At 48.8% G+C, this 22,669-nt stretch overlaps 1 protein-coding gene across 2 annotated transcripts in view; it reads left to right on the top strand.

Annotated features, from left to right (window-relative positions):
* The window catches only part of SH3BP5 (SH3 domain binding protein 5), a 70,080-nt gene that overhangs the window by 21,528 nt on the left and 25,883 nt on the right, over positions 1–22,669 (top strand). For both annotated transcript variants that reach the window (XM_032869729.1, XM_032869730.1), the window contains one exon: positions 3,915–4,043. In XM_032869729.1, the coding sequence (XP_032725620.1) occupies positions 3,915–4,043 (129 nt within the window). The remainder of the gene's footprint in view (positions 1–3,914; positions 4,044–22,669) is intronic.

Raw genomic sequence — 22,669 nt, 5'->3', positions numbered from 1 at the left:
CCCTGCGGCTGCTTGTTGATTTCTCAGTTTTAGTTACCATCTGCCAGCATCCCACTTGGAAGATGAGATTTTAATCTCTTTCCTCCCTCTGTCCCCCCAGACACTCCCCTTTCCAAACACTTCCTTTCCTCCCAACAGAGCTGTGGTGTAGTCAGTATACAGCATTCACGTGATCGCGGCTGTGGAAGTGCTTCACAGTGGAGCCTTCCAGTAAACTACCATTCCTTTCCTTTTTGTGGTAGAACGCATTCTTCCGTCATTTCTAACAGGGGCATGGGAGGTCAATTGAGACTTATGTTTAAATAAATAAAATCAATCCACCGTGTTTCCCCACTGTGCTTGGGATAACGTTCCAATGCCTTACTCCACACACGTGCCTCCTTTTCTTCCAACACCCCCCCCCCCCCCCCCCCCCCCCTCCTTTTCCCCCCCCCCCCCCCCCCCCCCACGCCTGCTGTTCCTTGCTCATGCTCCTCCCGCTGCTGCTAATGCCCCTGCAGCTGTGTCTGGGGAAATCTGCAAATCCCTTCTTGGCCGCGGGCTTGGATGACACTTTGGGTGGTCTTCACGGTTGCGTGTGTCTTACACACGCAGTGTGTATACTGAGGTCTTGGTATTTTTCATGTGACATTACACTTATTTACTGCTTGAGTTTAAATCTTGGTTCTGCCATTTCCTAACTCTGTGGCCTCAGGCAAGCTACCTCTGTGCCTCAGTTCTCCTCTTTGTAAAATGCAAAGTACAGCAATAGCACTGCCTGCTAAGGTTGTTAGCGACTGCACAAATTGATGGAATGGAAGCATTTATAATAGTGTCTGCCACATACTAAATTGCCATCTGCCCTCTACTTCCCTCTCCCTCACAAAGACAGACTTGGGTGGGTTCTAGTCACCAGGGCCCAGAATAGCTCTTGGCAAATTAAGTCTCCAGGGGCTGGGCTGGGCACCTGAATGAGTGATGTGGGCCTGGTGTGATTCAGGCACAGGGGTGCTAGGGACTGGAGGGGCGATCTCTTTCTGAGGGGCATCTCCTATTCCACTTTTAGGCGGGTGTCAGGTAGGAATGGGGGCCCAGGGTTGTCAGATTATCAGATTCTTTTCCTTTATGAGAAGTTTTGAGAATCCACTTCTTTTTTTAATGGGTTTTTCTGGCATTTAGTACACACAGTACAGACTGAAGGCACTAAGCCTACTGGCCCACAGGCTGCTGGTTTGGGGCCCAAGTCTCATTTTACAAAAGAGGTCCAGAGAGACGATGTGATCTGCCTTGGGTCACACGACAAATGATTGGGCTCTCTGTTATCTCACTTGTCTGGTTGGGGACTGGAGGTGGGAGGGGTGGGAGGAGGATGGCTAGTGCTGGCACTGCCTCCCACGGTGGGGACTTGGGGGATCAGTCATGTGTGCCAGCGCATTTGCAAAGTCTCTGCCTACACTGTGTAACAGGTTGCACCTTCCGTTCTTGTCAGCCACGCCTGCCTCAGAGAGACCTCCCTGGTGTTTTTTTTAAATGGGATGTGGGTCCCTTTTTATGCCAGGTGTTGGTAGGGGGAGGATTGGGTGCATTTACTGAGCATCTGCTGGGTGTCCAGGAACTGGTGGTAGTTTTACATTTGCATTCTCCTTTATTCCTTCTAACTGCCCTCCCTATGAGATGCAAAGTAGCTATTTAACTGGTAATAAAAATGATTAATAAAGGAGTTATCTGATCATATATATATATATATATATATATAAATTCCCAGGCTTCAGACAACATGCTACCTCCTACATATTGGCAGTTAAGTCTGGGAGAAGCTCTGTGGGGCTTTGCGAGTCCCCGGATGGCCTTACGCACTGGTGCCACTTTCTCTGGAGGACAAAGCTCGTGATGTTCATCTTTAGAAGTTGTAGCAGGTGGCTGTGGGCCTGGCTAGATAGAAGAGAAGCCAGAGAAGATGATGATGATGACGATATAGGCCTGGGGGAAGGGACCAAAGCCAGTGTCAGCAGTGGGCTGGGGCTCAGGACCTGAGAAACTGCCGTCCAAGGCAAAGGCGGTATCATCATCATGTTGGGGGGGCTGGCATCCTTTTCAAAGCCATCTAGCAGGCCCTGGCGCCATATGATAGAGGGGAATGAAATAGAAGTGAGCAGAGCCTCCTTCACTCCCGTGAGCCATCCCATTGGCCCAGGAGGCCCCCACTATCCGATGTTTAGAGATTTTAGATGGTTACTTGGGAAATGGGCCCTTTGCGGCCGGTGGAGCTCACACGGGCTCTATCAGCAGGGTGGCTGCTTGGTCTTGTGACAGCCCCACAGCTGGTGTTCACGTTTTGTTCCTTCTCAGAGTATCCATTTCTCCTTTTAAATTCAAGCCTCTCCCTCTACCACAGACTCCCCACCCCGCCATCATGCAAATGCTGAAGGGAAAGGAGTAGAGGAGTGGAAGCTCTGGGAAGTACTGATCCAGCCCTTCAGTAGGTCTTCCTAGACATTGGGCTAAAGTCCCTTTTTTTTTTTTTTTTTTAAAGATTTTATTTATTTATATGACAGACAGAGATCACAAGTAGGCAGAGAGGCAGGCAGAGAGAGAGAGGAAGGGAAGCAGGCTCCCTGCTGGTTAAGGCAGATGCTTAACCAACTGAGCCACCCAGGCATCCCTTAGGTTTTGATTTAAAAGCTCCATCTGGGTCCTCAGAGGAAGAAACCCCTGGCAGCTTCAGTCCATAATGATGGCCCCATTCCCTATACTCCCAGGAGGTCCTTGACCATATGATGTAGTCCACATTAAACACTGAGTGGAAACTTCCCATATGCCAGACCCTGTGCTGGGCCTTGGGTTTGGTGCCTATCTCCAGGGCACTTCCAGTCTGATGGGTGAGGCAGGCATTATAGCCCATTCCAGAAAAGTCTGTGCCAGGATGAGAATGGTAAAACTGGTGCCGTGGAACCCAGCGGCGGAAAACCTCATCAGGCCAGGTAAGGTGGGAGGGGGCGGCAAGAGGGAGACTTGCAGAAAACATCCAGAGGGGTAACATCTACACAGAAGCCAGAAGTGCGAATGGTCTCTTGTGGGGAGGGAGAGGAAACACCTAGCCCCGAGCCAAAGAGCCATATTCAGCAGAGAGGAGAGAAGGAGAGGCTTGGGATTTCCAAAAAAAAAAAAAAAAAAAAAAAAAAACCTTAAGGAAGCTGGAAGTCTGGAATGTGAAGAATGGCAAGAGATAAGGGTGGCCACCCACCCTCGAGACAGCTAGAGCAACCTGGGCCCCCAGTGAGAGTCTGGAAGGGAGGAACAGGCAGGTGGGCCATTACAGGCTTAACCATGCTGTGAAAGTCAACAAACCTAGATCCACGGACTTTACAAGGAGGAAATACAATTAAAAAGAAGGGCTTTAGGGGCACCTGGGTGGCTCAGAGGGTTAAGGCCTCTGCCTTCGGCTCAGGTCATGATCCCTGGGTCTTGGGATTGAGCCCCACCTTGGGCTCCTTGCTCAGTGGGGAGTCTGCTTCTCCCTCTCCCTCTGCTCCTCCCCTGCTTGTGCCCGTGTGCTCCCTGTCAAATAAATTAAAAAAAAATCTTAAACCCCTTTCATATAGTAGTCACTAGCCACCCTTATTTTTAAAATCTAAATAGATTTATTTAAAATTAAACAAATTAGAAACACATTTCCTCTGTGTCAGCCAGTTTTAAGTCCTCAATAGCCAGATGTGGCCAGTGCCTATTGTATTGGGCAGTGCAAGTGATAGAACATTCCCAGTATCTCAGAATGTTTCAGATGGTGCTGCTCTAGACACCGTCTTGTAGAAGTATTAATTTCAGGGCCTGAAGGTTGTGTGCAGGCCCTCCTTGGTGCTTTTGGTTATGGGAAGTAGATTTCTGTGGATTCCTTCTCATGCGTGAACTGTGTCCTCGTTTTCTCCTTGGTGCAGGATGCTCGTCAGAAGTTCCGTTCTGTTCTGGTGGAAGCAACAGTGAAACTGGACGAGCTGGTGAAGAAAATCGGCAAAGCTGTGGAGGACTCGAAGCCCTACTGGGAGGCACGGAGGGTGGCGAGGCAGGTGAGGTACCCCACAGATCGTCTGCCCTGCCTGCTGCCCCAAACCAAGTCTGGGGTGCATCTTCTGACTTCCGTGTCCACTGCCAGAGGGTAGAAGTGTGAGCCCCTGGGATGCAGAAGGACCGTGACTTTGTAACCATCTGCGTATGAAGACAGCCTTTATTTTCCCCTGCCCCCATAAGCTGCTCCATTCCAGCTCTTGGTGCTATTAATAGAGTGTGGGTGGTGGCATTTGGAGGACCCTGAGTGGGTGCTGAGTTGGTGCCCAGATCCAGTCCCCAGGCAGCTGAGCCGTCTTGTGTGGTGTGGGACCTAGTTCTGGCTTCCCAGTGTGTCTTCCTTGTCACTACTGATGTGGTGCCGTGTTGTGCTTATGTCCCTTCCCAGCCTCTGAGAGCCAGGTCCTATGAACAGAGGGAGGAGAAGACCCCCGCCCCAATATCCAGCAGGCTCCAGGGCTGGGGACTTTCGCATACCTCTGCCCACTCTAGCCTCCTAGTCCTGTGTCTCTTCAGTGTGACTCGCCACTTCAAGCAGACCTGAGCAAGGGGTCCAGAGTATGGGTTCTGTCCCTGGTGTGTGTTTATGTGTTGGAAGCTGTGGTCTCTACTGGTATAAAAGTGTGAGCAACAGGTGTTTGAGCGCCTAATATGTTCACAGGCAGGTGGTTGGGTGTTGAATGGGAGATCATGGGAGGGTGAACCCTTGGAAGGCGAAGCCCTAGAAATTGAGGAACGTGTTCAGGTCAGACCCATCGAGGGTCATGGCCAGGAGTTGGGCATTCTTCCCCTTTGCCCTGTCTCCATGCATCTCTCTAGTTTCTCATCCCGGGATTCCCCTTGATGCTTTGGTGGTTCTGGCGAGAACCTAGGTATGTTTTTGGATTTCACACTGTGAACCCTGACTGAGCTTTCTGTTCGGAACCTGCCGGATATGTTGCCTTATTCCTAGACAGAATGGCTGCCTGAACCCTGCCTCCTTCCCTGGCCAGCTGAGCGGGGTTGTACCACATCAAAGTGCCAAGTATTCATTGGTCTGCAACCAGCTCTGAGCAGCCACCCCCGCTTTCTACCTTCTCTGGGCCCTGCCCAGGCCTCTGGCTTTCCAGGGAAATGGAAAGGTGCTGGCCAGTCCCCAGGAGCTCCAGAACCCCAAGGTGCTGTCTATCAAAAATGCCTGTGTCCCACTAGTCTTTCAGGCACACCCCAAGTTGGGGATGTGTTGTTCGCCTTACTCCCCTACCCCCTGCCGCCATGTAGCCCAGAGTAGAAGTATTCTTGACGTAAAATTGCAGAATGAAGGGTTTGGGTTGGGTTTGAGGAGAAAAAAATTTTTTTTAAACATTTTATTTATTTATTTGAGAGACAGAGACAGTGAGAGAGAGCATGAGGGAGGAGAAGGTCAGAGGGAGAAGCAGACTCCCCATGGAGCTGGGGGCCTGATGCGGGACTCGATCCTGGGACTCCGGGATCATGACCTGAGCTGAAGGCAGTCGTCCAACCAACTGAGCCACCCAGGCGTCCCAGAGGAGAAATTTTGAAAATTTAATGTAAGCATTGATGAATACTGAGCAGGTTATAAAATCTCTTTTCCTGAAAGTCTTTAACACTTGAATTTATTGCCCTCTGCCTTTCTTGAGCCCACAGATATTTGTTAAAACCATCCACATGCCCAGGTCTCGGGATGATTAAGAGTGGACTGTTAAAGCAAGCCTTCCCTTGGAGTTGCGGTAGACATTTTCCCACCTGGTCCCCGGAGCTTAGGTTTCAGCACAGACCTGGCTAAAGGACCTCTGCGTTCAGGGGCCGGTGGAGGTTGGCCCATCAGGTCACCGGCCCCAGCTGGTGGGAAGTGTCCACCTTTGGCTGTACTCCCTGTCACATGTGCTCTTAACTCAGAATCTTTGAACTTTCTGGTCCCTCTGCTTGTCCCTGTCTTAACCCTTGAACTTGCATGGTCTACTCTCTTTGTCTTCAGGTTTCTGCTCCAGTGTCACTTTATCAGCAAGGCCTTCCTGGGCTACCATTGACATAACTGCCACTTGCCATCTTTAGCACCCCAGTCCCTCATTCCTTGATTGGCCATTTCTCCATAGCACTCTCTCTAGCTGACTTGTTATTGTTTACTTGTTTATAGTAGCGCAGCTCCGTGAGGAATACCCGCACAGATGAGTGGATGATGAGTTGGCAGGGCACTAGAAGAGCCCGTGCTCCTCCTGGCCCGCCCCTGGTGTTCTGAGCGTTTCTTCCATTGCCCCTTGACTCCCAGCTTACCTGCATGTGGCTGCGTGACCAGAGGGGTAGGAACACGGGTGGCAAATCCAGCTTTGTCTGGGTGGGGTTCCTTTAAATCTTATATGCTGGGTTGTAGTGACACATCTGGGATAGATTTCACACCACTCTTTCTGTTCTGTACCCAAATCCTCTTTGATGGGGAAAGAGGTGGGAGGGAGCTGGCTTGGCAGGGTCCTGCTGCTGGGCATCTGCGAACCGTGGCATTGCTCCTTCCTCTCCTCCCTTCTTGTGGGTGGTAAGGACAATGATTGTGACAGTCGTGGAGTTCTGTGGGTGAGCCACTGAGTCATCAGGTCTCTCGAGATTATACCCAGACCCTGGGGGTGACTGACTCACTCTCAGCTAGCAGAGGCCAAGATGACTGTTAAGGGAACCACTGCCTTCTTGCAGGTGGGGCAGGAAGAAGAAGGGCGGGGAAGGTCCAGAGTGACCCCTGCCCCTCAACCCCAAGGGACCTTTTTGGTCTGTAGCCGAGGAACTGGAAGGACACTCAAAGGCTAAGGCTGGGTGCGGATGTCCCATTTCGTCTGCGCACACGGTTGGCTCTCTGGGCTCGGGCCAGGTGGTTAGTCTCTTTGTGCACCCGCATCCTCTGACCTTCCTGATGGTGAAGGGGGTGGGGCACCCCTCCAGCGGCTGCCAAGTGGGCCTTCCTGTTTTCTTCCTCTCTTTTATTCCCACCCCCTTCCTGTCTGTATTTACGGACCCTCTGGCTCTGTACAACAGGGATGGTCTCTGAGAGCTGGCCCGCTGAGCATCTGCTCCATGTGTGTATCATGCATGGGCCCTGCACTCCCAGAGCCCCTGATCCCTCGTCTGTGTGACAGGGATGGTTTACGGGAGCAGCCCTGGCTCTCTCATGATGTTGCCTTTAGATTTAACTGAGGTATAACGTGTGTTTGACCACAGACACCCTGCATGAGCTTAGGTTTTAGCTCTGAAAAAACCTTTTTGTCGTAGAAAATTTTGAAAAGAAACAAAATGAAGAAAATAAGTTCCTGTTGTCTTCTGTTAACTATTTGATGTTTATCTCCTATTGTTATTATTATTATTTTTTTAAATAAGAGATCATCCCGTAGTGGTGGTTTTATATTGTCTGAATGCCAGTGTCCATCCATCCAGAGTCCCAGTGGAGAGGGGACTTAAAGAGCTTGGTTTTCCAGGAGATTACAAAGGTTTGTAATTGTTGGGCCAATAGAACTTCTATTTGCTTATCAAAATTTACATTAACTTTATTGTTCCTGGTGTCGTCAGATCAGGAATGATTCATATCCAGTCCTGTGAGGGTGAAAACGCAGCCCAAATTCTCCCAAGAGGAGGTAGAATCCAGCCCCCACAACGGCCAGCTGGGGTGGGGGCAGGGAACTGGCTTTGATGGATTTGAGAGTTTTTGTCCTTGAGCTGGCGCTTGTTTGTAAGGCTGTTTTGACATATCTGTCTGCCCATGTGGCCTTCAGTGTGTGGCGGGGGACGATCTGACAAGGGGGTGGAGCTGTGTGACTCAGTAAAGCCTGAAGAGCCAGAGTGTTTCTTGGTTGCTTTGCTCCCTCGGCTCTAACTTGTCTAGCAGTGACCCTGAGCCTGTCATTTTTAGCGCTGCCACTCTCCATGCTTAGTATTACTATTTTTTAAAGAGGTGTGGAAACTGTACAGAACATACATTTTGCCATCTGAGCCATTTGCAAATGTGGAATCCCGCAGCATCAAGTACATTCATGTCATGGGCCCATCCCCACCGACATCCATCTCCAGAACTTTCTCATCTTCCCAAACTGCAGCTCCGTACTTATGAGATGTCCACGCCCCTTTCCTTTCAATTCCTGTCCTTGGCAACCATGGTTCTACTTTCTGTCCCTGTGAATAAGTACCCAGTGGAAATGGAATCAGGCAGTATCTGTCCTTCTGTGACTGGCTTATTTCTCTTTGCCTAACATCTCCTGGGTTCGTCCATGTTGAAGCACGTGTTAAAATTTCATTCCTTTTTAAGAGGACCCACCACATTTTGTTCATTCATCCATTGATGAACATTTGGGCAACTCTCGTTGGTTTTACGTGGTTGCAGTGTGTCAGAGGACTTTGCAAGTCTGAAGAGCGACAGAAATGCAAAATAGGGTAACTGGGTGCTAGATGTTGCCTGTTTTGTGTTTATGGGGCTATGTAAGTCTGTGCCCCACACGTAAGCTCCTTCAGGGAAGTAAGGCGAGTGGGAAGGCATTTGAAGCTTGTGGAGTGACTTAGCTGTAGGATGAATGGCAAAGCCTGGCCTCTGAGCCAGAGGCTATTGGCTCTGAATCCTAACTGAGATTTTAATAGCCGTGGGACTTTGATGGGTTATGGAACCTCTGTGCCTTAGTTTCTTCATCTATAAAATGGAGTATTTATGTCCGCTTTTGCTGGGACACAAACCACTCCAAACTTAGTGGCTTAAAATCCTTATTGAGCTCATGATTTTGCTGGGCAGTTTTTTGTTTTTTTTTTACTTCAGGCGTGGCTGGTGTCATGCATATGTCATCAGTTGGTGGGTTGGCTGGGGGCTGGCTGATCTCCCATGGCTTTATTTGTCAGGCACTTGGCCCGTGGTCAGCTAAGGCTTCCCGGGTGACCGGACCACATGTGTCTCATCCAACAGGCCAGCGAGGGCTTCTTCACGTGGTGTGGGGATTCCAGGAATAAAAAGGACAAGCTCTTTTCAAGCCTCTGCCCATGTCACATTTGTTCATGTCTTATTGGTTAGAGTAAGTCAGTCCAGACTCAAGAAATGGGGGGGAAAGACACTACTGCAAGGTGCCGGCAAAGTATTGTAGCCATTTCTGCAACTTAACCACAGTAATAAAACTAACACTTGTAAAGCATTTGGATCAAAGAAAAAGAATCTAAGTTGTTATTCCAGATGTACTTTGCTATCAAATATTGTGTCTCTATGGTGAATCTGCTGCCTTAAAAACAGAGACCGCAGCACTAGAGACCACTGGATGGCAGAGGCAGGCCTGTGCCGGCCGAGAGGAGACATGTCAAATGTCAAGAATTTGAGGACAGGAGGGTGACCCCAGGCACCTGAGTTAAGTACTGAATTGCTTATGGGGGTAAAGTGTGCGGAGGCTCACAAGTGATGAGGGGGAGGGGTATCTGATGGACTTTTCCACTGACCGCAAGCACTCTGAGCCCTATCAGACAATAATGTGATAAGGGCCTGCAATGATGGAGAGTCCTGTTTCCCACGAAATGAGATAAGTCAGGTGCATCAGATAATCCCTTGAATTCTTATGTTAATCATAGAGTTACAGAGCATTGTAGGCTTTCTTTGTTGGGAAATTCTAGACATTGGTTTCGTTTGCAGAAGGCCCTCTGTAAGTGGAGAAGGAGAGGGCTAGGCTCCACAAAGTTGGGACATAAACTCAAGGATATGTTGGGCATGGGTTATTACTCTGTTTACCTGTTTGGGTATTTTTTTTCCTCTGAATTTATCATTTTCTTTTACTCAATAGTATTTACTAGGTTTCTACTCATTGTCAGGCCCTGTTTTAGCCACTTGTTGAGAACAGAACAAAGAGCCTAACTGTGGAGCAGGCATTCCACTCTTAGTCTCATAAAAGAACGTGGGGTGGTGTGTTTTGGGTAAAAGTAGAATCTTGGTACTGATATTTAACGTGTGGGTCCCCTGCCATTTGAGAAATAGAGCAAGACTGTGGATTACAGTGGGCTAGTGGATTGGTGAGTTGAAGTGTTTCTCAGAGTATTTTCTGAGTATCTCCCCTTTGTGCTGGCCATTGTGGAGCATAAAATGTCTGTATCCTCCAGGAACCCCTTCAACACATACAAGCAAGGTAGTTTTAAGGCATAAGTAGTCTGTTGTCATTATTCATGGTACTTAGGTTCTCCAAAGTCACTACCAATGCTGAATTAGAGAGGCGTTCTATTGAGGTGTTGCTCCTAGGGGAACTAGAGGGTTGGGATCCTGAGAGCCTCTGGTCACATTTTCATCAACTGATCCATACATAACCTTCTTTCACACATGTTTGTCTTTAAAGACACCTTATTTAGGGGCGTCTGGGTGGTTCAGTTAGTTGAGTGACAGATTCTTCATTTCAGCTCAGGTCATGAGCTCAGGGTGGTGAGATCAAGCCCCGTGTCAGGCTCCATGCTCAATGTGGAGCCTGCCTGAGATTCTCTCTCCCTCTCCTCTTGTGTGTGTGTATGATCTCTGTCTCTCTCAAATAAATAACTAAATCTTAAAAAATATGAAGATACCTTATTTAATATATATTTCTTACAAGTAGCTAATTATGTATGGTATTTCGTTATAATAAAACTCTAGCTAAGGAGGTTCGAACATTTTCCTAACCCTGGGTGACATGATCATAAATTTGTCGCCTTTCAGTGTCACACAGTGTTGCCCACTGTGCTTTTTTAACTGGTCACCATCTCCCATGCTTTGATACCAGATGGAATCTGCAGATTAGCCACTTTTCTGTGGCTTCCTCATGCACTGACTATGGACTTGACTTTAGCACTTACTAGAGGAGCTGCTTGTGGGGATCTGCAAATTTCCTCTTCCTTTTTCTGGATGTACCGCATTGTTGATTCACTAACATTAAACTCATGGCCAACAGCACTGTGACTCACACCTGAATGAAGCTTCCGTAAAACACACATTTTTTCCATACGGCACATACATCGTAGCCTTCTTGCACTTCGGAACACTAGCCAGCACTTCAGCACCAGGCTTGGGGGCTAATTTGAGCAGCTGAATCTGACAAAAAGCACGGAAATGTGAGAAATGTGGCACTGAGTAGACAGGGGTTGGGCAGTTGTTTCCAGGGTGAGACCTGCAACAGGAAGGCAGAGAGTTGCCTTGTTAGGCTGTGGCTGGGAAGGCGCACGTGGAGCGACCGAACTGCTTCGCTACGGTACTTGCTGTACTGTATTTGTCCAGACCCTGCAAGAGCTGTAAATGCTGATTTTGGGGTTACAAAGAAGTTTTAGTGAGCAGGCAAATCTGTAAATAAGGAACCCATGAATAATGGGGACTGTTTGTACTCACCCAAGGGGGAGGCTCATTTGTTAGAGAACTGAACTGTTCCTGTGTAGACATCGTGTGGAAGAAGCCAGTGGGGTGAGGTCACTCTAGGGGGTGGGAGTGTGGGGGAAGCCTGGGCAGAAAGGTCCCCCAGAGCCCCAAAGTGCAAGAGAGAGTCTGGGTAGAAAGAGGAAAGAGCCAAGATCTGAGGGAGAAGTCCATGTGGGTGTAACCTGGGATAAGTGTGTCAGCTCTAGGGCGGTGGAAAGGGAGCCTTATGGGAGCTGAAGGCCCAGATGGGGAAGGAGTGGTGGCCAGCTGAGGGACTACCACCAGACTGGGCTGAGAAGCTGCAGAGAAACCACCGGGGGCTCTTACGTGTGGGAAGTTACCTTGTTTGAGATGGTAATTAGATGTGGTTGCTAAATATTGTGTCTTTGGTTAATGGCGGCACCACTGAGATCTACCTGTGTGTTAGGCACCATGTGTACTGCTCTGTGAGTGTGTGGATGGGTTGGGGGTGTCTTTCTCTTTCCCGTTCGTCCCCCTAGTACAGATGAGGAAACTGGTCTTGGAGCCCAGAGACCATCACTTGGGCCTTTGCATAAGCCCTTCTGGTGTCATGGCTTAATCTGAGAGGATGGGAAGGGAAGCTTTAACAGACTTCGTGGTTAACCAGTGGTCAAGGATGAGTCATAGGGAACTCCAGGGTTTTGACCTGGATCGCGTGAATGCCAATAGGATGTGGACAGTGGGGACCCAAATTTGGGAGGTGGTGAGCTCGCCCTCCTGAATGTTAAAGCTGTGACGGGGTACCACAGTGGGAATGTCACAGACGAGGGTGTAGGACCCGTTGGAGGTGGGGAGCTGGGGGTCAATATGGAGGTTACAGTTTACTGGGAGCCTATTGTGTGGAGAGAATGGAGTCAGAGATTCAGGATGGTGGGAAGAAGGGAGAGGAGAGGAATTTGAGCAGTCTTTGTGGACCAGGCACTTTTCTAAATGCTTCACAAGCCGGAGGGAGATCCTTTAAGTTCTGCAGGGCTGGAAAGTGAGGTTTAGAGAAGCTGAGCTCTTCAAGTGGCCCTCCATGTCCTTCCATATTGAGGATCTACTAGGTCCCCCAGGCCTGTAGAGTCATAGGTCCGTTATGTACATGCTCTCATGTCTGCTCAGCAAACTTGAAGGTGGCATTCCTGTCACAGTCAGATGGAGGGTTACTGAGTGAGGCTCGGGGAGGTGAAGTGGCACCCCACATCACTCAACCTCAGGAGGAGAGGAGCAGAGATTTGAACTCATGTCTGCCTGGTTCTGGATGCCGCCCAGTGCTTCCCCTTCCCGAGGCATCTTGTGACCACCGGAAAGCCTGAGCCACACCCTGACATGTCTTAGGGGGCAGGCGGGAGTAGTCGTGGTTGTGGAGGGCGTAAAGGAAGAAATTGAACTCATCTGTGTGGTAGTTTCCCTGCCTTTTCTGCCCTGGGGTGATTGTGAGGCTCTTTTTCCAAGCCGCCCGGGGCCCTTTGAAACTCCTTCCCCTGGTGACGCGCCCTCCTAGTTCTCCTGGGACTCGAGCACAACTCCATAGTGCCTCCCTTCCTCCCAGTCACTTTCATTTCCGCTGGGCCACCGGCCTGCCTAGGTGGCAGCTCTCATCTGGGACTCGGGTGAGGAGGTCTGGGTCAGTGACGTCCTTCCCCGTGGCCCTGAGCATGTTCCCACTGAGGGGCCCCAGGCCGGTTCCTGGGAACCACGTCATCCTTGCTGCCCATGGTAAGGGCAGGCGGTGAGTGATGGGGATCCTGTCCCAGAACAGGGCCCCCGCTGATTTATGGCAAGAGAGGGCAATGGACGGTTAACTCTCCCTTGCCTGTAACACTCTATCCTGCCTTGTAGTCTTGCTTGGAGGTCCTGGCAAAGAAGCAGCTGCATTTTGGAAGCCTAGATGCCTGATCAAGTTGGGATTAATGGAGGGGGTGTGGTTGGTGGCAGCTCCTGACACCGGGGAGGTCTTGAGGCTTCACTCTGGAGGGCTCACCTCAACGGAGCCTCTGCACCTCCTGCTTGGCTGGCCCTGCACGGGGCATTGTCTGCTGGGGCTGGAGCAGGAGTGTTGCTGATCTTGAGGTTTTCTCTGCTGGCGGTGCAGTGGGCCACTTGCTTTGACCCCTTCCTGCCTGGCCGGCAGTGGGCGATGGCCTGCAACAGGGTGTCAGCCAAGCAGTATGGAGCTGAGGTATTACCGCCCCCCCCCCCCATTACCTTGTAAGGTGGGGGTTTGTCAAGGTGTCCCTTGTCCCCTTTGTCTTTCACTGGGGCATGTCTAATGCCCAGTACGTGCTGCTTGGTGAGCCACACGCTGCCCAAAGCTGACAGACATGGTTTGTCACCGTAGTTTGGTGGTTAGTGGGGGATGTGAGGTGTTCTGTATTTGAAACTATGAGGCTCCTTGGATGTGTCTCTTCTTTTCTCTCCTTCCGTCTTCAATAAAATGATTGTGTATTAAGGATCATCCCTTCCTTCCCCCTCTGTAAACCAGCCTTGTTCCCCAGAAGGAGTGGCAGAATGACTGATTTCTCAGCTGAAGAAATTCAGAGTGCGGGATGTATTTTTGTCACGAGTGTTGTCAACATGGCTAAGCCTTTCTATGCTGTCAGGTAGCCAGGTGTGGTCCCCGATAGGTGGTGACATTTCTCTTGAGCTCTTTTGGCTTACCTTTCCATTCCCTCTCCTCACCTTGGGGATCCACCTTCTGCCCACCTTGCTTTCCTTCTTTTCTCTTCCATTTCCCCCTCCCCTGGCCTTCCAGGGTGACTTCATATTCTACCCCTTTCCTTCTGTTAACATCTACCCCGAAGAATTGGGTGGCCTTATTCACACTGAAAATTAGACGCGTGATACGGCTTAGATATTTACGGACTCTGGAACTTTGAGTAGTTCTGCTTTAGAAACCTTCCCCTGTCTTGGGATATTCTGCTTCCTGTTGAAGAATGCAGATCCCCAGCTCGGTGTTTGTGGCCCAGCAGGAGCTTCTGGATAGGTGTGTGAAGGGATCGTACCCATTCCTGAAAGAGGGAAGTGCAGCAAGTTTAGGCAGTAGCCAGGGTGTTTGTGTGTGTGTGTGGTGGGATGTCCTTGTGGGGTATAAAGCAGAGCTGGGGCAGCAGATGGAATACAGGACATTCAGTGAAATTTGAATTTCCGATCATTTTTTTAAGGCTGTCTCTGTCTCACATGATATTCGGGACTTGCTAAAACTAAAAAAAATTGTCATGCACCTGAAATTCAAATTTAATTGGGAGTCCTGTATTTTTATTTGCTAAATCTAGCAGCTGTACAAAGGAGGGGAGATGTGTTGAGTCATCAGCCAGTTGGATAAAGTTGTTTTGGAGTCCGCCACCCCCTCTCGGGTTCCTGCATTTATAGCATGTGTTGTTGTGGAGGGAAGATTCTGGTCCCGCTGTGCCATTCCTTAGCTTGTAGCCTTGGGCAGGTACAAGTGAATGAATATGTAGGAGTATTGAGTACAACTGAGAGTTTTCAACGTCTCACACCACAGTTCTACACTCCTAAGCCTAAACACTCCTAAGCTTGGAAGCTCCTAAGCATTTCCAGGAAGAAGTGGAGTTTTTTAGAAAGAGAGTACAAGCAGGGGAGGAGCAGAGGGCGAGGGAGAGAAGGGGAAAGGGACTCTCAAAACAGACTTGGTGCTGCCTGTGGAGCCTGACACCAGGCTTGATCTCATGACCCCAAGATCATGGCCTGAGCCTAAACAAAGATTCAGGTGCTCAACCGACTGAGCCACCCAGGTGCCCCGAAATGGGGTTTCTAAGAAAAGTGGTTGAGTCTGATCACTGCCCCCCTCAACCTTACCACCTTGATGGCTCTGGACAGAACTCTGAAGGACTCCATCGACAGGCACATGAGCTACGTCTCTTCTGAAGGATCTCCCTGAATTTGGTCCCTCAGCCACTCTGCCCTGACTTATCCAGGCACCAACTAATGTCTGCCTCCCTCGAACTTATCCCCTTCCCCCCATTCTTGAGTGGCTTTAATGGTTTGATCATTTACTCATGTTTATTTATTTAGTTTTCCATTTCAGACTTTGCCAGGCACCAGGGAGCTTATATTCTCCCAGCGGAAAGAATGCCTCTTTGCTGCACTTAGGGCAGTGATCAGATATGTCTAGGAAGCCTCACTTTGAAGAAGTGGGTAAAATGGAAATACAATGAGGATACCATCTGTTCATCGGTTTGTTAGTAGCCTAAAGCGCATTCCCCAGCCCTTAGGCAAAGCACTGTAGTGCAGAAAGGATGCATGGACTTTTTTATTTCTAAAAGTCATGGTGTATCAATCTCCTGAGATTCTCTCATTCCTTGAATTCAAGTCTCTTGGTCTCAGAGTCAGGCCAACTAAGTGAAGATTCTCTTTACACAGAGGAGGCAAGGTAGTCTGTTTTTACACTGACCTGAGCACTCGACCAAGGTGGTTTAAGGGACCTCTAGTGGGTTCTTGAAAAGCAAGGAAGGAAATCATAAGAGAAGGCACTCTATTGAGTTTCTGTCCATTCCTCTTCTGTGTGGCCTCATCCCAGCACCCGAGTTCTACAGCCTGAAATTATGAAATTTACATTGTCTTATGCACAAGATGATGGCCTCTTTTAATATCAACCAGTAATTGCATTTGGTTGCAAGCAACCAAGGACTCAAAAACAGTGGCCTGCACACTCTAGGATCTGTTCTCTCACCTGGAAGAAGACCTGAAGTAGGCAGTCTAGTGTAGTCTGGTGCTGTGACTCTGTGGTCACCTGAGACACAGTGACCTATGCATTGCTCAGTCCTGTGAGTTCCAGCTCAAAACCACCTCATGGTCCAAAATAGCTGCAGGAGCTCCAGCTGTCACATCTGCCTTTCAGAGCAAAAGGGACAAAAGAGGAATGGGGAAGGGACATAAGCCCCGTCTCTTTTGAAGAGTCTAGTTGGAATTCTCAGACAACACTCTGCTTCCATTTCATTGCTGGAACCTGCGGGAACATTGCTGGAACCATTGCTGGAACTCTGCTTCCATTCCATTGCTGGAACGTGGGTAGCTGCACTGGTGGCTTGGCTTAGAGTTTTTTTCACTAGCGGGGTTGTTTCTAAGGATGGAGGGGAGGGGAGGTATTGGGAGGCAGCTAACTAACTGTGCCATGTCTGGGCTGTAATATCTTCTATCTTTTAGTAAGGTTCTGGGTTGGAAGGAGTTAGAGGTGGACAGGTGTGACCCACAGAGCAGGCCAAGGACTCCTCAGAGTAGGGAAATGCAGTAAACCCTGTTTCTCTCTGCTAGGTCACTTCCCTCTCTTTATGGAGTGTGGAGAAACTTCCTGTCCTTTATATTGTGTTGGAGACCTATGAGGAAATCATAGCTTCCCATGAAGGTGTAATTGTGTTGTGTGTGTTTTGTCAAGTCACAGAATCCATTCATACTTTCTTTTAACAAATGCTAATTAAATGACTCATTTCCCATTTCCACCTCTCTGGTAGAAGCCCTGACGTCTGACCTGGATGACTGAAATAGCCTTTCCATTGGTATTCCTGCCTTTTAGTGCCCTTCCTCCACCTGTCCCCACTGCCTCCCAACTGAATCTTGCCAGAATCAGTTCTGCTGACAGTTCTCCAAAAACTTTAGTTCACGTAATGGTTAATTTTATGTGTCAACTTAGCTGGGTCTCACAGAATGTTTCTGTGAAGGTGTTTATTGGATGAGACATTTAAACTGGTGATATCTGAGTAAAGCAGTTTGCCCTTCATAATGTGGGTAGGCCTTGTACAGTCAGTTGAAGGCTTGAATGGAACAAAAGAGTGACCTCCTCCAAACAAGAGAGAGTTATTATTTTTTAAAATATTTGTTTATTTGAGAGAGAGCAAGTGAGTGGAAGGGAGGGGCAGAGGGAGAAAGAGAGAATCTTTTTATTTTTTATTTTTTTTTTTAAGATTTTATTTATTTATTTGACAGACAAGAGGTCACAAGTAGGCAGAGAGGCAGGCAGAGAGAGAGAGGGGAAGCAGGCTCCCCACAGAGCAGAGAGCCCGATGCAGGGCTTGATCCCAGGATTCTGGGATCATGACCTGAGCCGAAAGCAGAGGTTTTAACCCACTGAGCCACCCAGGTGCTCTGAGAGAAAGAATCTTAAGCAGACTCACCACTGAATGCAGAGCTTGACATGGGGTTAGATCTCACAACCCCGAGATCACAACCTGCTTGAGCCGAAACCAAGAGCTGGATGCTCAACTGACTGAGCCACCCCGGTGCTCCCAAGAAAGAATTCAGTAGCAGATGACCTTTGGACTTGAGAAGTATCAGCTGTTCTCTGAATCTTTGTCCTATTGGCCTACCCTTGCAGGTTTTGGACTTGCCAGCCATCATGATTACATGAGCTGATTACTTAACATAAATCTCTTTCTCTGTGAACAGACATACCTTGGAGATATTGCAGGTTTGGTTCCAGACCACTGCAGTAAAGCAAATTCACAATAAAGCAAATCAAATGAAATTTTTGTTTCCTGCTGCATATAAAAACTGTTTCCCATATATTGTAGTCAATTAAATGTGTAATAGCATTATGTCTGGAAAGGTATATGCTATAATTAAAAAATATTCATTGCTAAAAAAAGTGCTCACTATCATCTGAGTTTTCAGTGGGTCATAATCTTTTTGCTCGCTACAGGGTCTTGTCTCGACGTTGATGGCTGCTGACTGATCAGGGTGGTGGCTGCCGAAGGCTGGGGTGGCTGGGGCAGTTTCTTAAAATATTTGAAGTTTGCCTCATTGATTGACTCTTCCTTTCATGAATGCCTTTTCTGCAGCACGTGATGCTGTTTAATAGCATTTTACTCATAGTAGAACTTGTTTCAAAATTGGAATTGATTCTCTCAAACCCTGCCCTGTTTTATCAGCTAAGTTTATGAAATATTCCAAATCCTTTGTTGCCTTATCAGCCGTGTTCTCAGCATCTGCACAGGAGTAGATGCCGTCTCAATAAACCACCTTTTTCGCTCATCCCTAAGAAGCAACTCCTCACCTGTTCAAGTTGGATCATGAGATTATAGCAATTCAATATAGTTATGACAATGTTTGAAATACAGTGAGAGTTACCAAAATGTGACAGCGCTATGGAGTGAACAGATGCTGTGGAAAAATGGCGCCCGTAGACTTCCTTGAGGGAGGGTTGGCACAGACCTTCAGTTTATAAAAAACCACAGTGTCTTTGAAGTGCAGTAAAGTGAAGCACTGTAGAATGAGGTAGGCCTGAGTACATGTCCTTTGGTCTGTTTTCTCTGGAGGACACTGACCTATACAGCCCATCTGCGTCCAGCGTCAGGCCCAGATCTGAGCGTAGCATGCAGGGCTTTTCCGTCTGGTTTGGCGCTCATGCTCTGGCCCCTGGGTACTCTGTGTCATGCCCCCATGCACCCCCTCCCTCACCCCACCGCCACCCCAGGTGCTGGGTACATCCTGTCGCTATGCTCCCAGCTTCTGGAAACATCGTGGAGTGTTTTGTGGTGTTGTGTGTTTCTGTTCTCTGCCTGGGATGTTTCCTTCCCCACCCTGAGCAGCTCTGTGATGTTGGGAATGGTGGCCATTAACCACATGTGGCTACTTCAAGACCAAGTCCAAAAATCCATAAAACTGGGGGCGCCTGGGTGGCTCAGTGGGTTAAGCCTCTGCCTTTGGCTCAGGTCATGATCTCAGAGTCCTGGGATCAAGCTCCGAATCGGGCTCTCTGCTCCACAGGGAGCCTGCTTCTTCCTCTCTCTCTCTGCCTGCCTCTCTGCCTACTTGTGATCTCTCTCTCAAATAAATAAATAAAATCTTAAAAAAAAAAATCCATAAAACTGGAAGTTCACTTCTTCAGTCTCCCCAGCCACAGTTTCAAGCACCCAGTAGTGACACGTGGGCGATGGATACTATTTGGGGACAGCGCACATAGAGAACATTTCTGTCATTTCAGAGAGTTCTCTTGGGCAGCACTGCTTGGCTCTTACCCTTTGCATGGTTGAAGTGAGGGCATGGGTCCGTGTAACTTCCACCCTCGCCCTGCGGTCCCCCCACCTCACGGAGCTTCCCGCCAGCTTTGCTTCTTGGAGAATGTGATGAAGGCTACGGACATCCTCTGAAAACCTGGGATGTGGGTGCATAAATAATAAACATGATCCAAAGGTATTCATCAGCTTCCCTTCAAGGTCACCCATGCCCTATGGGTTAATAACTATGAGTGAATAATGCTCATAGTGCTTACAGCTAGCGCTTCTGTGTGGTCTACTGTGTGCCTGGTCAAAGCACTTTGCCTGTGTTTGCTTGCCCCTCAGAGCAACTCCACACGGTACCTTCTGTCATCGTCTACATTTTGCAGATGAGGAAACTGAGGCACAGAGAATTAAAGCACTTAGGGTCACCCAGCTGGTGAGTCCTGGCCACGATTTGACCCAGGCTATCCAAGTTCCAAGTCTTTGTTCCTAACCTCTACACCAAGGGCTAAGAACCCTGCCCTAGAAACCTGAGCTTCTTGACAGAAATTGCTTCTTATCCTTTGCAGATCTTCACGGTACACAGTAAAGGTGAAATGAATGCTTGATGAAAGGAGGGATGCTTAGGATTGAGTTACACAGGCTTAAGGCATAATCGTCTCGGCTCTGGGATGTTGGGATGAGACACTGAGTGTCTTTTTTTTTTTTTTTTTAAGATTTTATCTATTTATTTGACAGGGAACACAAGCAGGGGGAGTAGGAGTGGGAGAAGCAGGCTCCCCGCTGAGCAGGGAGCCTGATGCAGGACTCGATCCCAGGACCCCGGGATCATGAAGGCAGATGCTCAGTGACTGAGCCACCCAGGTGCCCCAAGACACTGAGTGTCTTATGCTTTTACTTTCTTAGTTTTATTGGCTGCAATTTGTTCCTGACCACTTAGAGCTGGGAGAGGCCCTGAGTCCGCTGAGCAGCCTTGCTTGGCAATACAGGATGGGAAGGGAGGGGGGTTTGCCAGAGCCCAGGCTTCCTCGGGGCACCCCTGATGCACCAGCAGGTGCTGCCCCTGCCTCCCTGAGCTGGGGGCCCAGCTGCCACCGAGGTCCTGAAACAAGGCAATTCCTGTCTTTTCCAGAAACCCCTGGGTGAGTCGAAGTGGCACGGGCTCCAGTGGCCAGAGGGACACCCTCTGTCTTGTCATGCTTCCTGACAGGCTTCTCCTGTGGGGTCTGCTGGGTGTGGCCTCAGGGACATTTTTGTCCCGTTTCACAGCTGATCCTCCATCTTTTCCATATACTGAGCTAAGCAGGAGCTATGTTGTGCTAATTCTTATTTATGGGAAGCCCTCCTTTTTGTCTGCGTCCCCCTGACCTTGAATTCCTTGGGGAATCTTAGTGCAGGTAGAAGTCAAAATTAAGCTAAGTCATTCTGCCCCAGAGGCGGAAGATGGGCTGGAGGAGGGGGTTTGACATTTCAGTGACTCGGTTGTTCCTCTGGCTGTACTTAAATGGACCTGGCAGTGAGTAGTGCCAAGTGACCCAGGGAAGCCTGGAACTCCGAGAAGGTTGCCCAGGGCAGCCAAGGTCTTTGGCTTGAGCAGGGCTTGGAATTGTCTCTGTTTCTAAGGGCACATTCTTCATGGTCCTAGTGGTAGTGACTCCCAGATGTACGGAACGTGATCGCTGTCATCAAGGAGTTTGTAATCTCGAGGAGAAGACCGAGTGAAGAGCAAAATAATTTAAGAGACGTGTCATCTGTGTGTTCAAATGTTGGGCAGTTTTCGGGGCATTTTTCTACTTCCACTGTCTTATAATGTGGCAGACGGCTGAAATAAGTAGAGAAACTTGGTCCCATGAATTCAGAGAGGGTAAAATTCCATCCAGGAATGCATTTTTTAAAGACCTGCTGGGACCTGGGTTATATAGCTTTTAGTTTGTAGGAGGCAAAGTAGAGTGGAAGGGGGATTATTTAGGTTTTGAGAGAATGGCATTCACGCCACACAATTGAGTATAGACCATTAGGTCATTGTTCAAGTGAGTTTTCACATCACGTAAATGGGCATTTCCAAGGATAATTATGCCCAGAGAGACATTAATCTGATTGTGTGAGCCACAGAAGGAAAAAACAATCACAAAGCACATTAAAGGATTGACCACGAGGGAGTTGTTTGTGGTTTATCATTTGTAGCCTAGCTTGCTACACTAATTAAACATATATTTCTTAAACATCTGTAGTCACAGGGCACTAGGCTAGGTTTTGGGAATTAAATAATTCGGTAACACAGTCCCTACTCTTCTAAGTCCTGGGTCACGGGTGATGCTGCTGTTGAGGTCATAGAAATTCCACGCACTATGTAGAGAGGAGACACTGTGGTTCCTGGCCCTTTTCTGCTGTTGCACCAACTTCAAGGGTCCTGGGTCTGGGGGACTGGCCAGGTGTCTCTCATCGCTTAGCACGTGGTGGTGGCTCTGGCGTTGAACTGTACACTGTTTCCTGTCCGCCCTCATGCCCTTCAGGGCCCCTCGGTGGGTTTCTCCCAGGCTTCTGGACCAAGAATTGAAAGCTCTGAGAACCTTCTTCCCAGCCATCCATTCCAGGTTGCTGAGTGAGTTCAGGTTACTGGAGGTCACTTAGTCTAGAATGAGCGTGTCCTCTGCTGGTGTTAACGGCAGCCTCATGGGAGTGAAGCCAAAGGCTGTGGGGTGCTGGCTGGTGGGAGACCAGAGCTGGCCAATAGAAGGAAACTCTTCAATTGAGAACTTATTTTTATGGATCCCAGCTGAGGACGAAGGGACTATCAACAGATGCTCCCATTATTTCTTTTATTCTGTGTCTCAGGGACGAGAGGGATGTTAAGGACTTTCAACCCATTTATCTCAGTGGTTTAAGAAAGCAGCCTTTAAGTGGAGACAGAAGGAGCACAGGTAGCTCATGGAAGTTTGGCCCATGATCCGTGCAGCAGTGAGGAGGATGCTGGAGCCCTGGCCAGCTCTAGAATCCAGAGTTTGCCTCCCTGTGGTGATCAGTGATGTCTTTCTCTGTTGTGGGTTGTGCAGGTCACCTTAGATTTGTTTCTGAATGTGATTTGGATTAGTTCTGAATGCGATTTGCAGGAGCTGGAGTCATTATTGTTTTGGAGATGGTGGGTATTTTGTGAACTGGTCAACAGGAGATGGCTCATTGGTCTTCTTACCCATGTCAGCAGAGGACGGTCATGGCCTTCCTTGGCAAAAAGGGGCTACCGGAGCCAGCAACAGGGGATATAACCCAAGTGCCTGGGAGAGTGGCTTTGGGCTGGGATGTGTGTTCA

The sequence above is a fragment of the Lontra canadensis genome, unplaced genomic scaffold (genome assembly GCF_010015895.1).
Source record: "Lontra canadensis isolate GAN:19392208 unplaced genomic scaffold, GSC_riverotter_1.0 scaffold38, whole genome shotgun sequence".
NCBI classification, from domain to species: domain Eukaryota; kingdom Metazoa; phylum Chordata; class Mammalia; order Carnivora; family Mustelidae; genus Lontra; species Lontra canadensis.
This window is presented reverse-complemented; position numbering and strand designations above follow the sequence as displayed.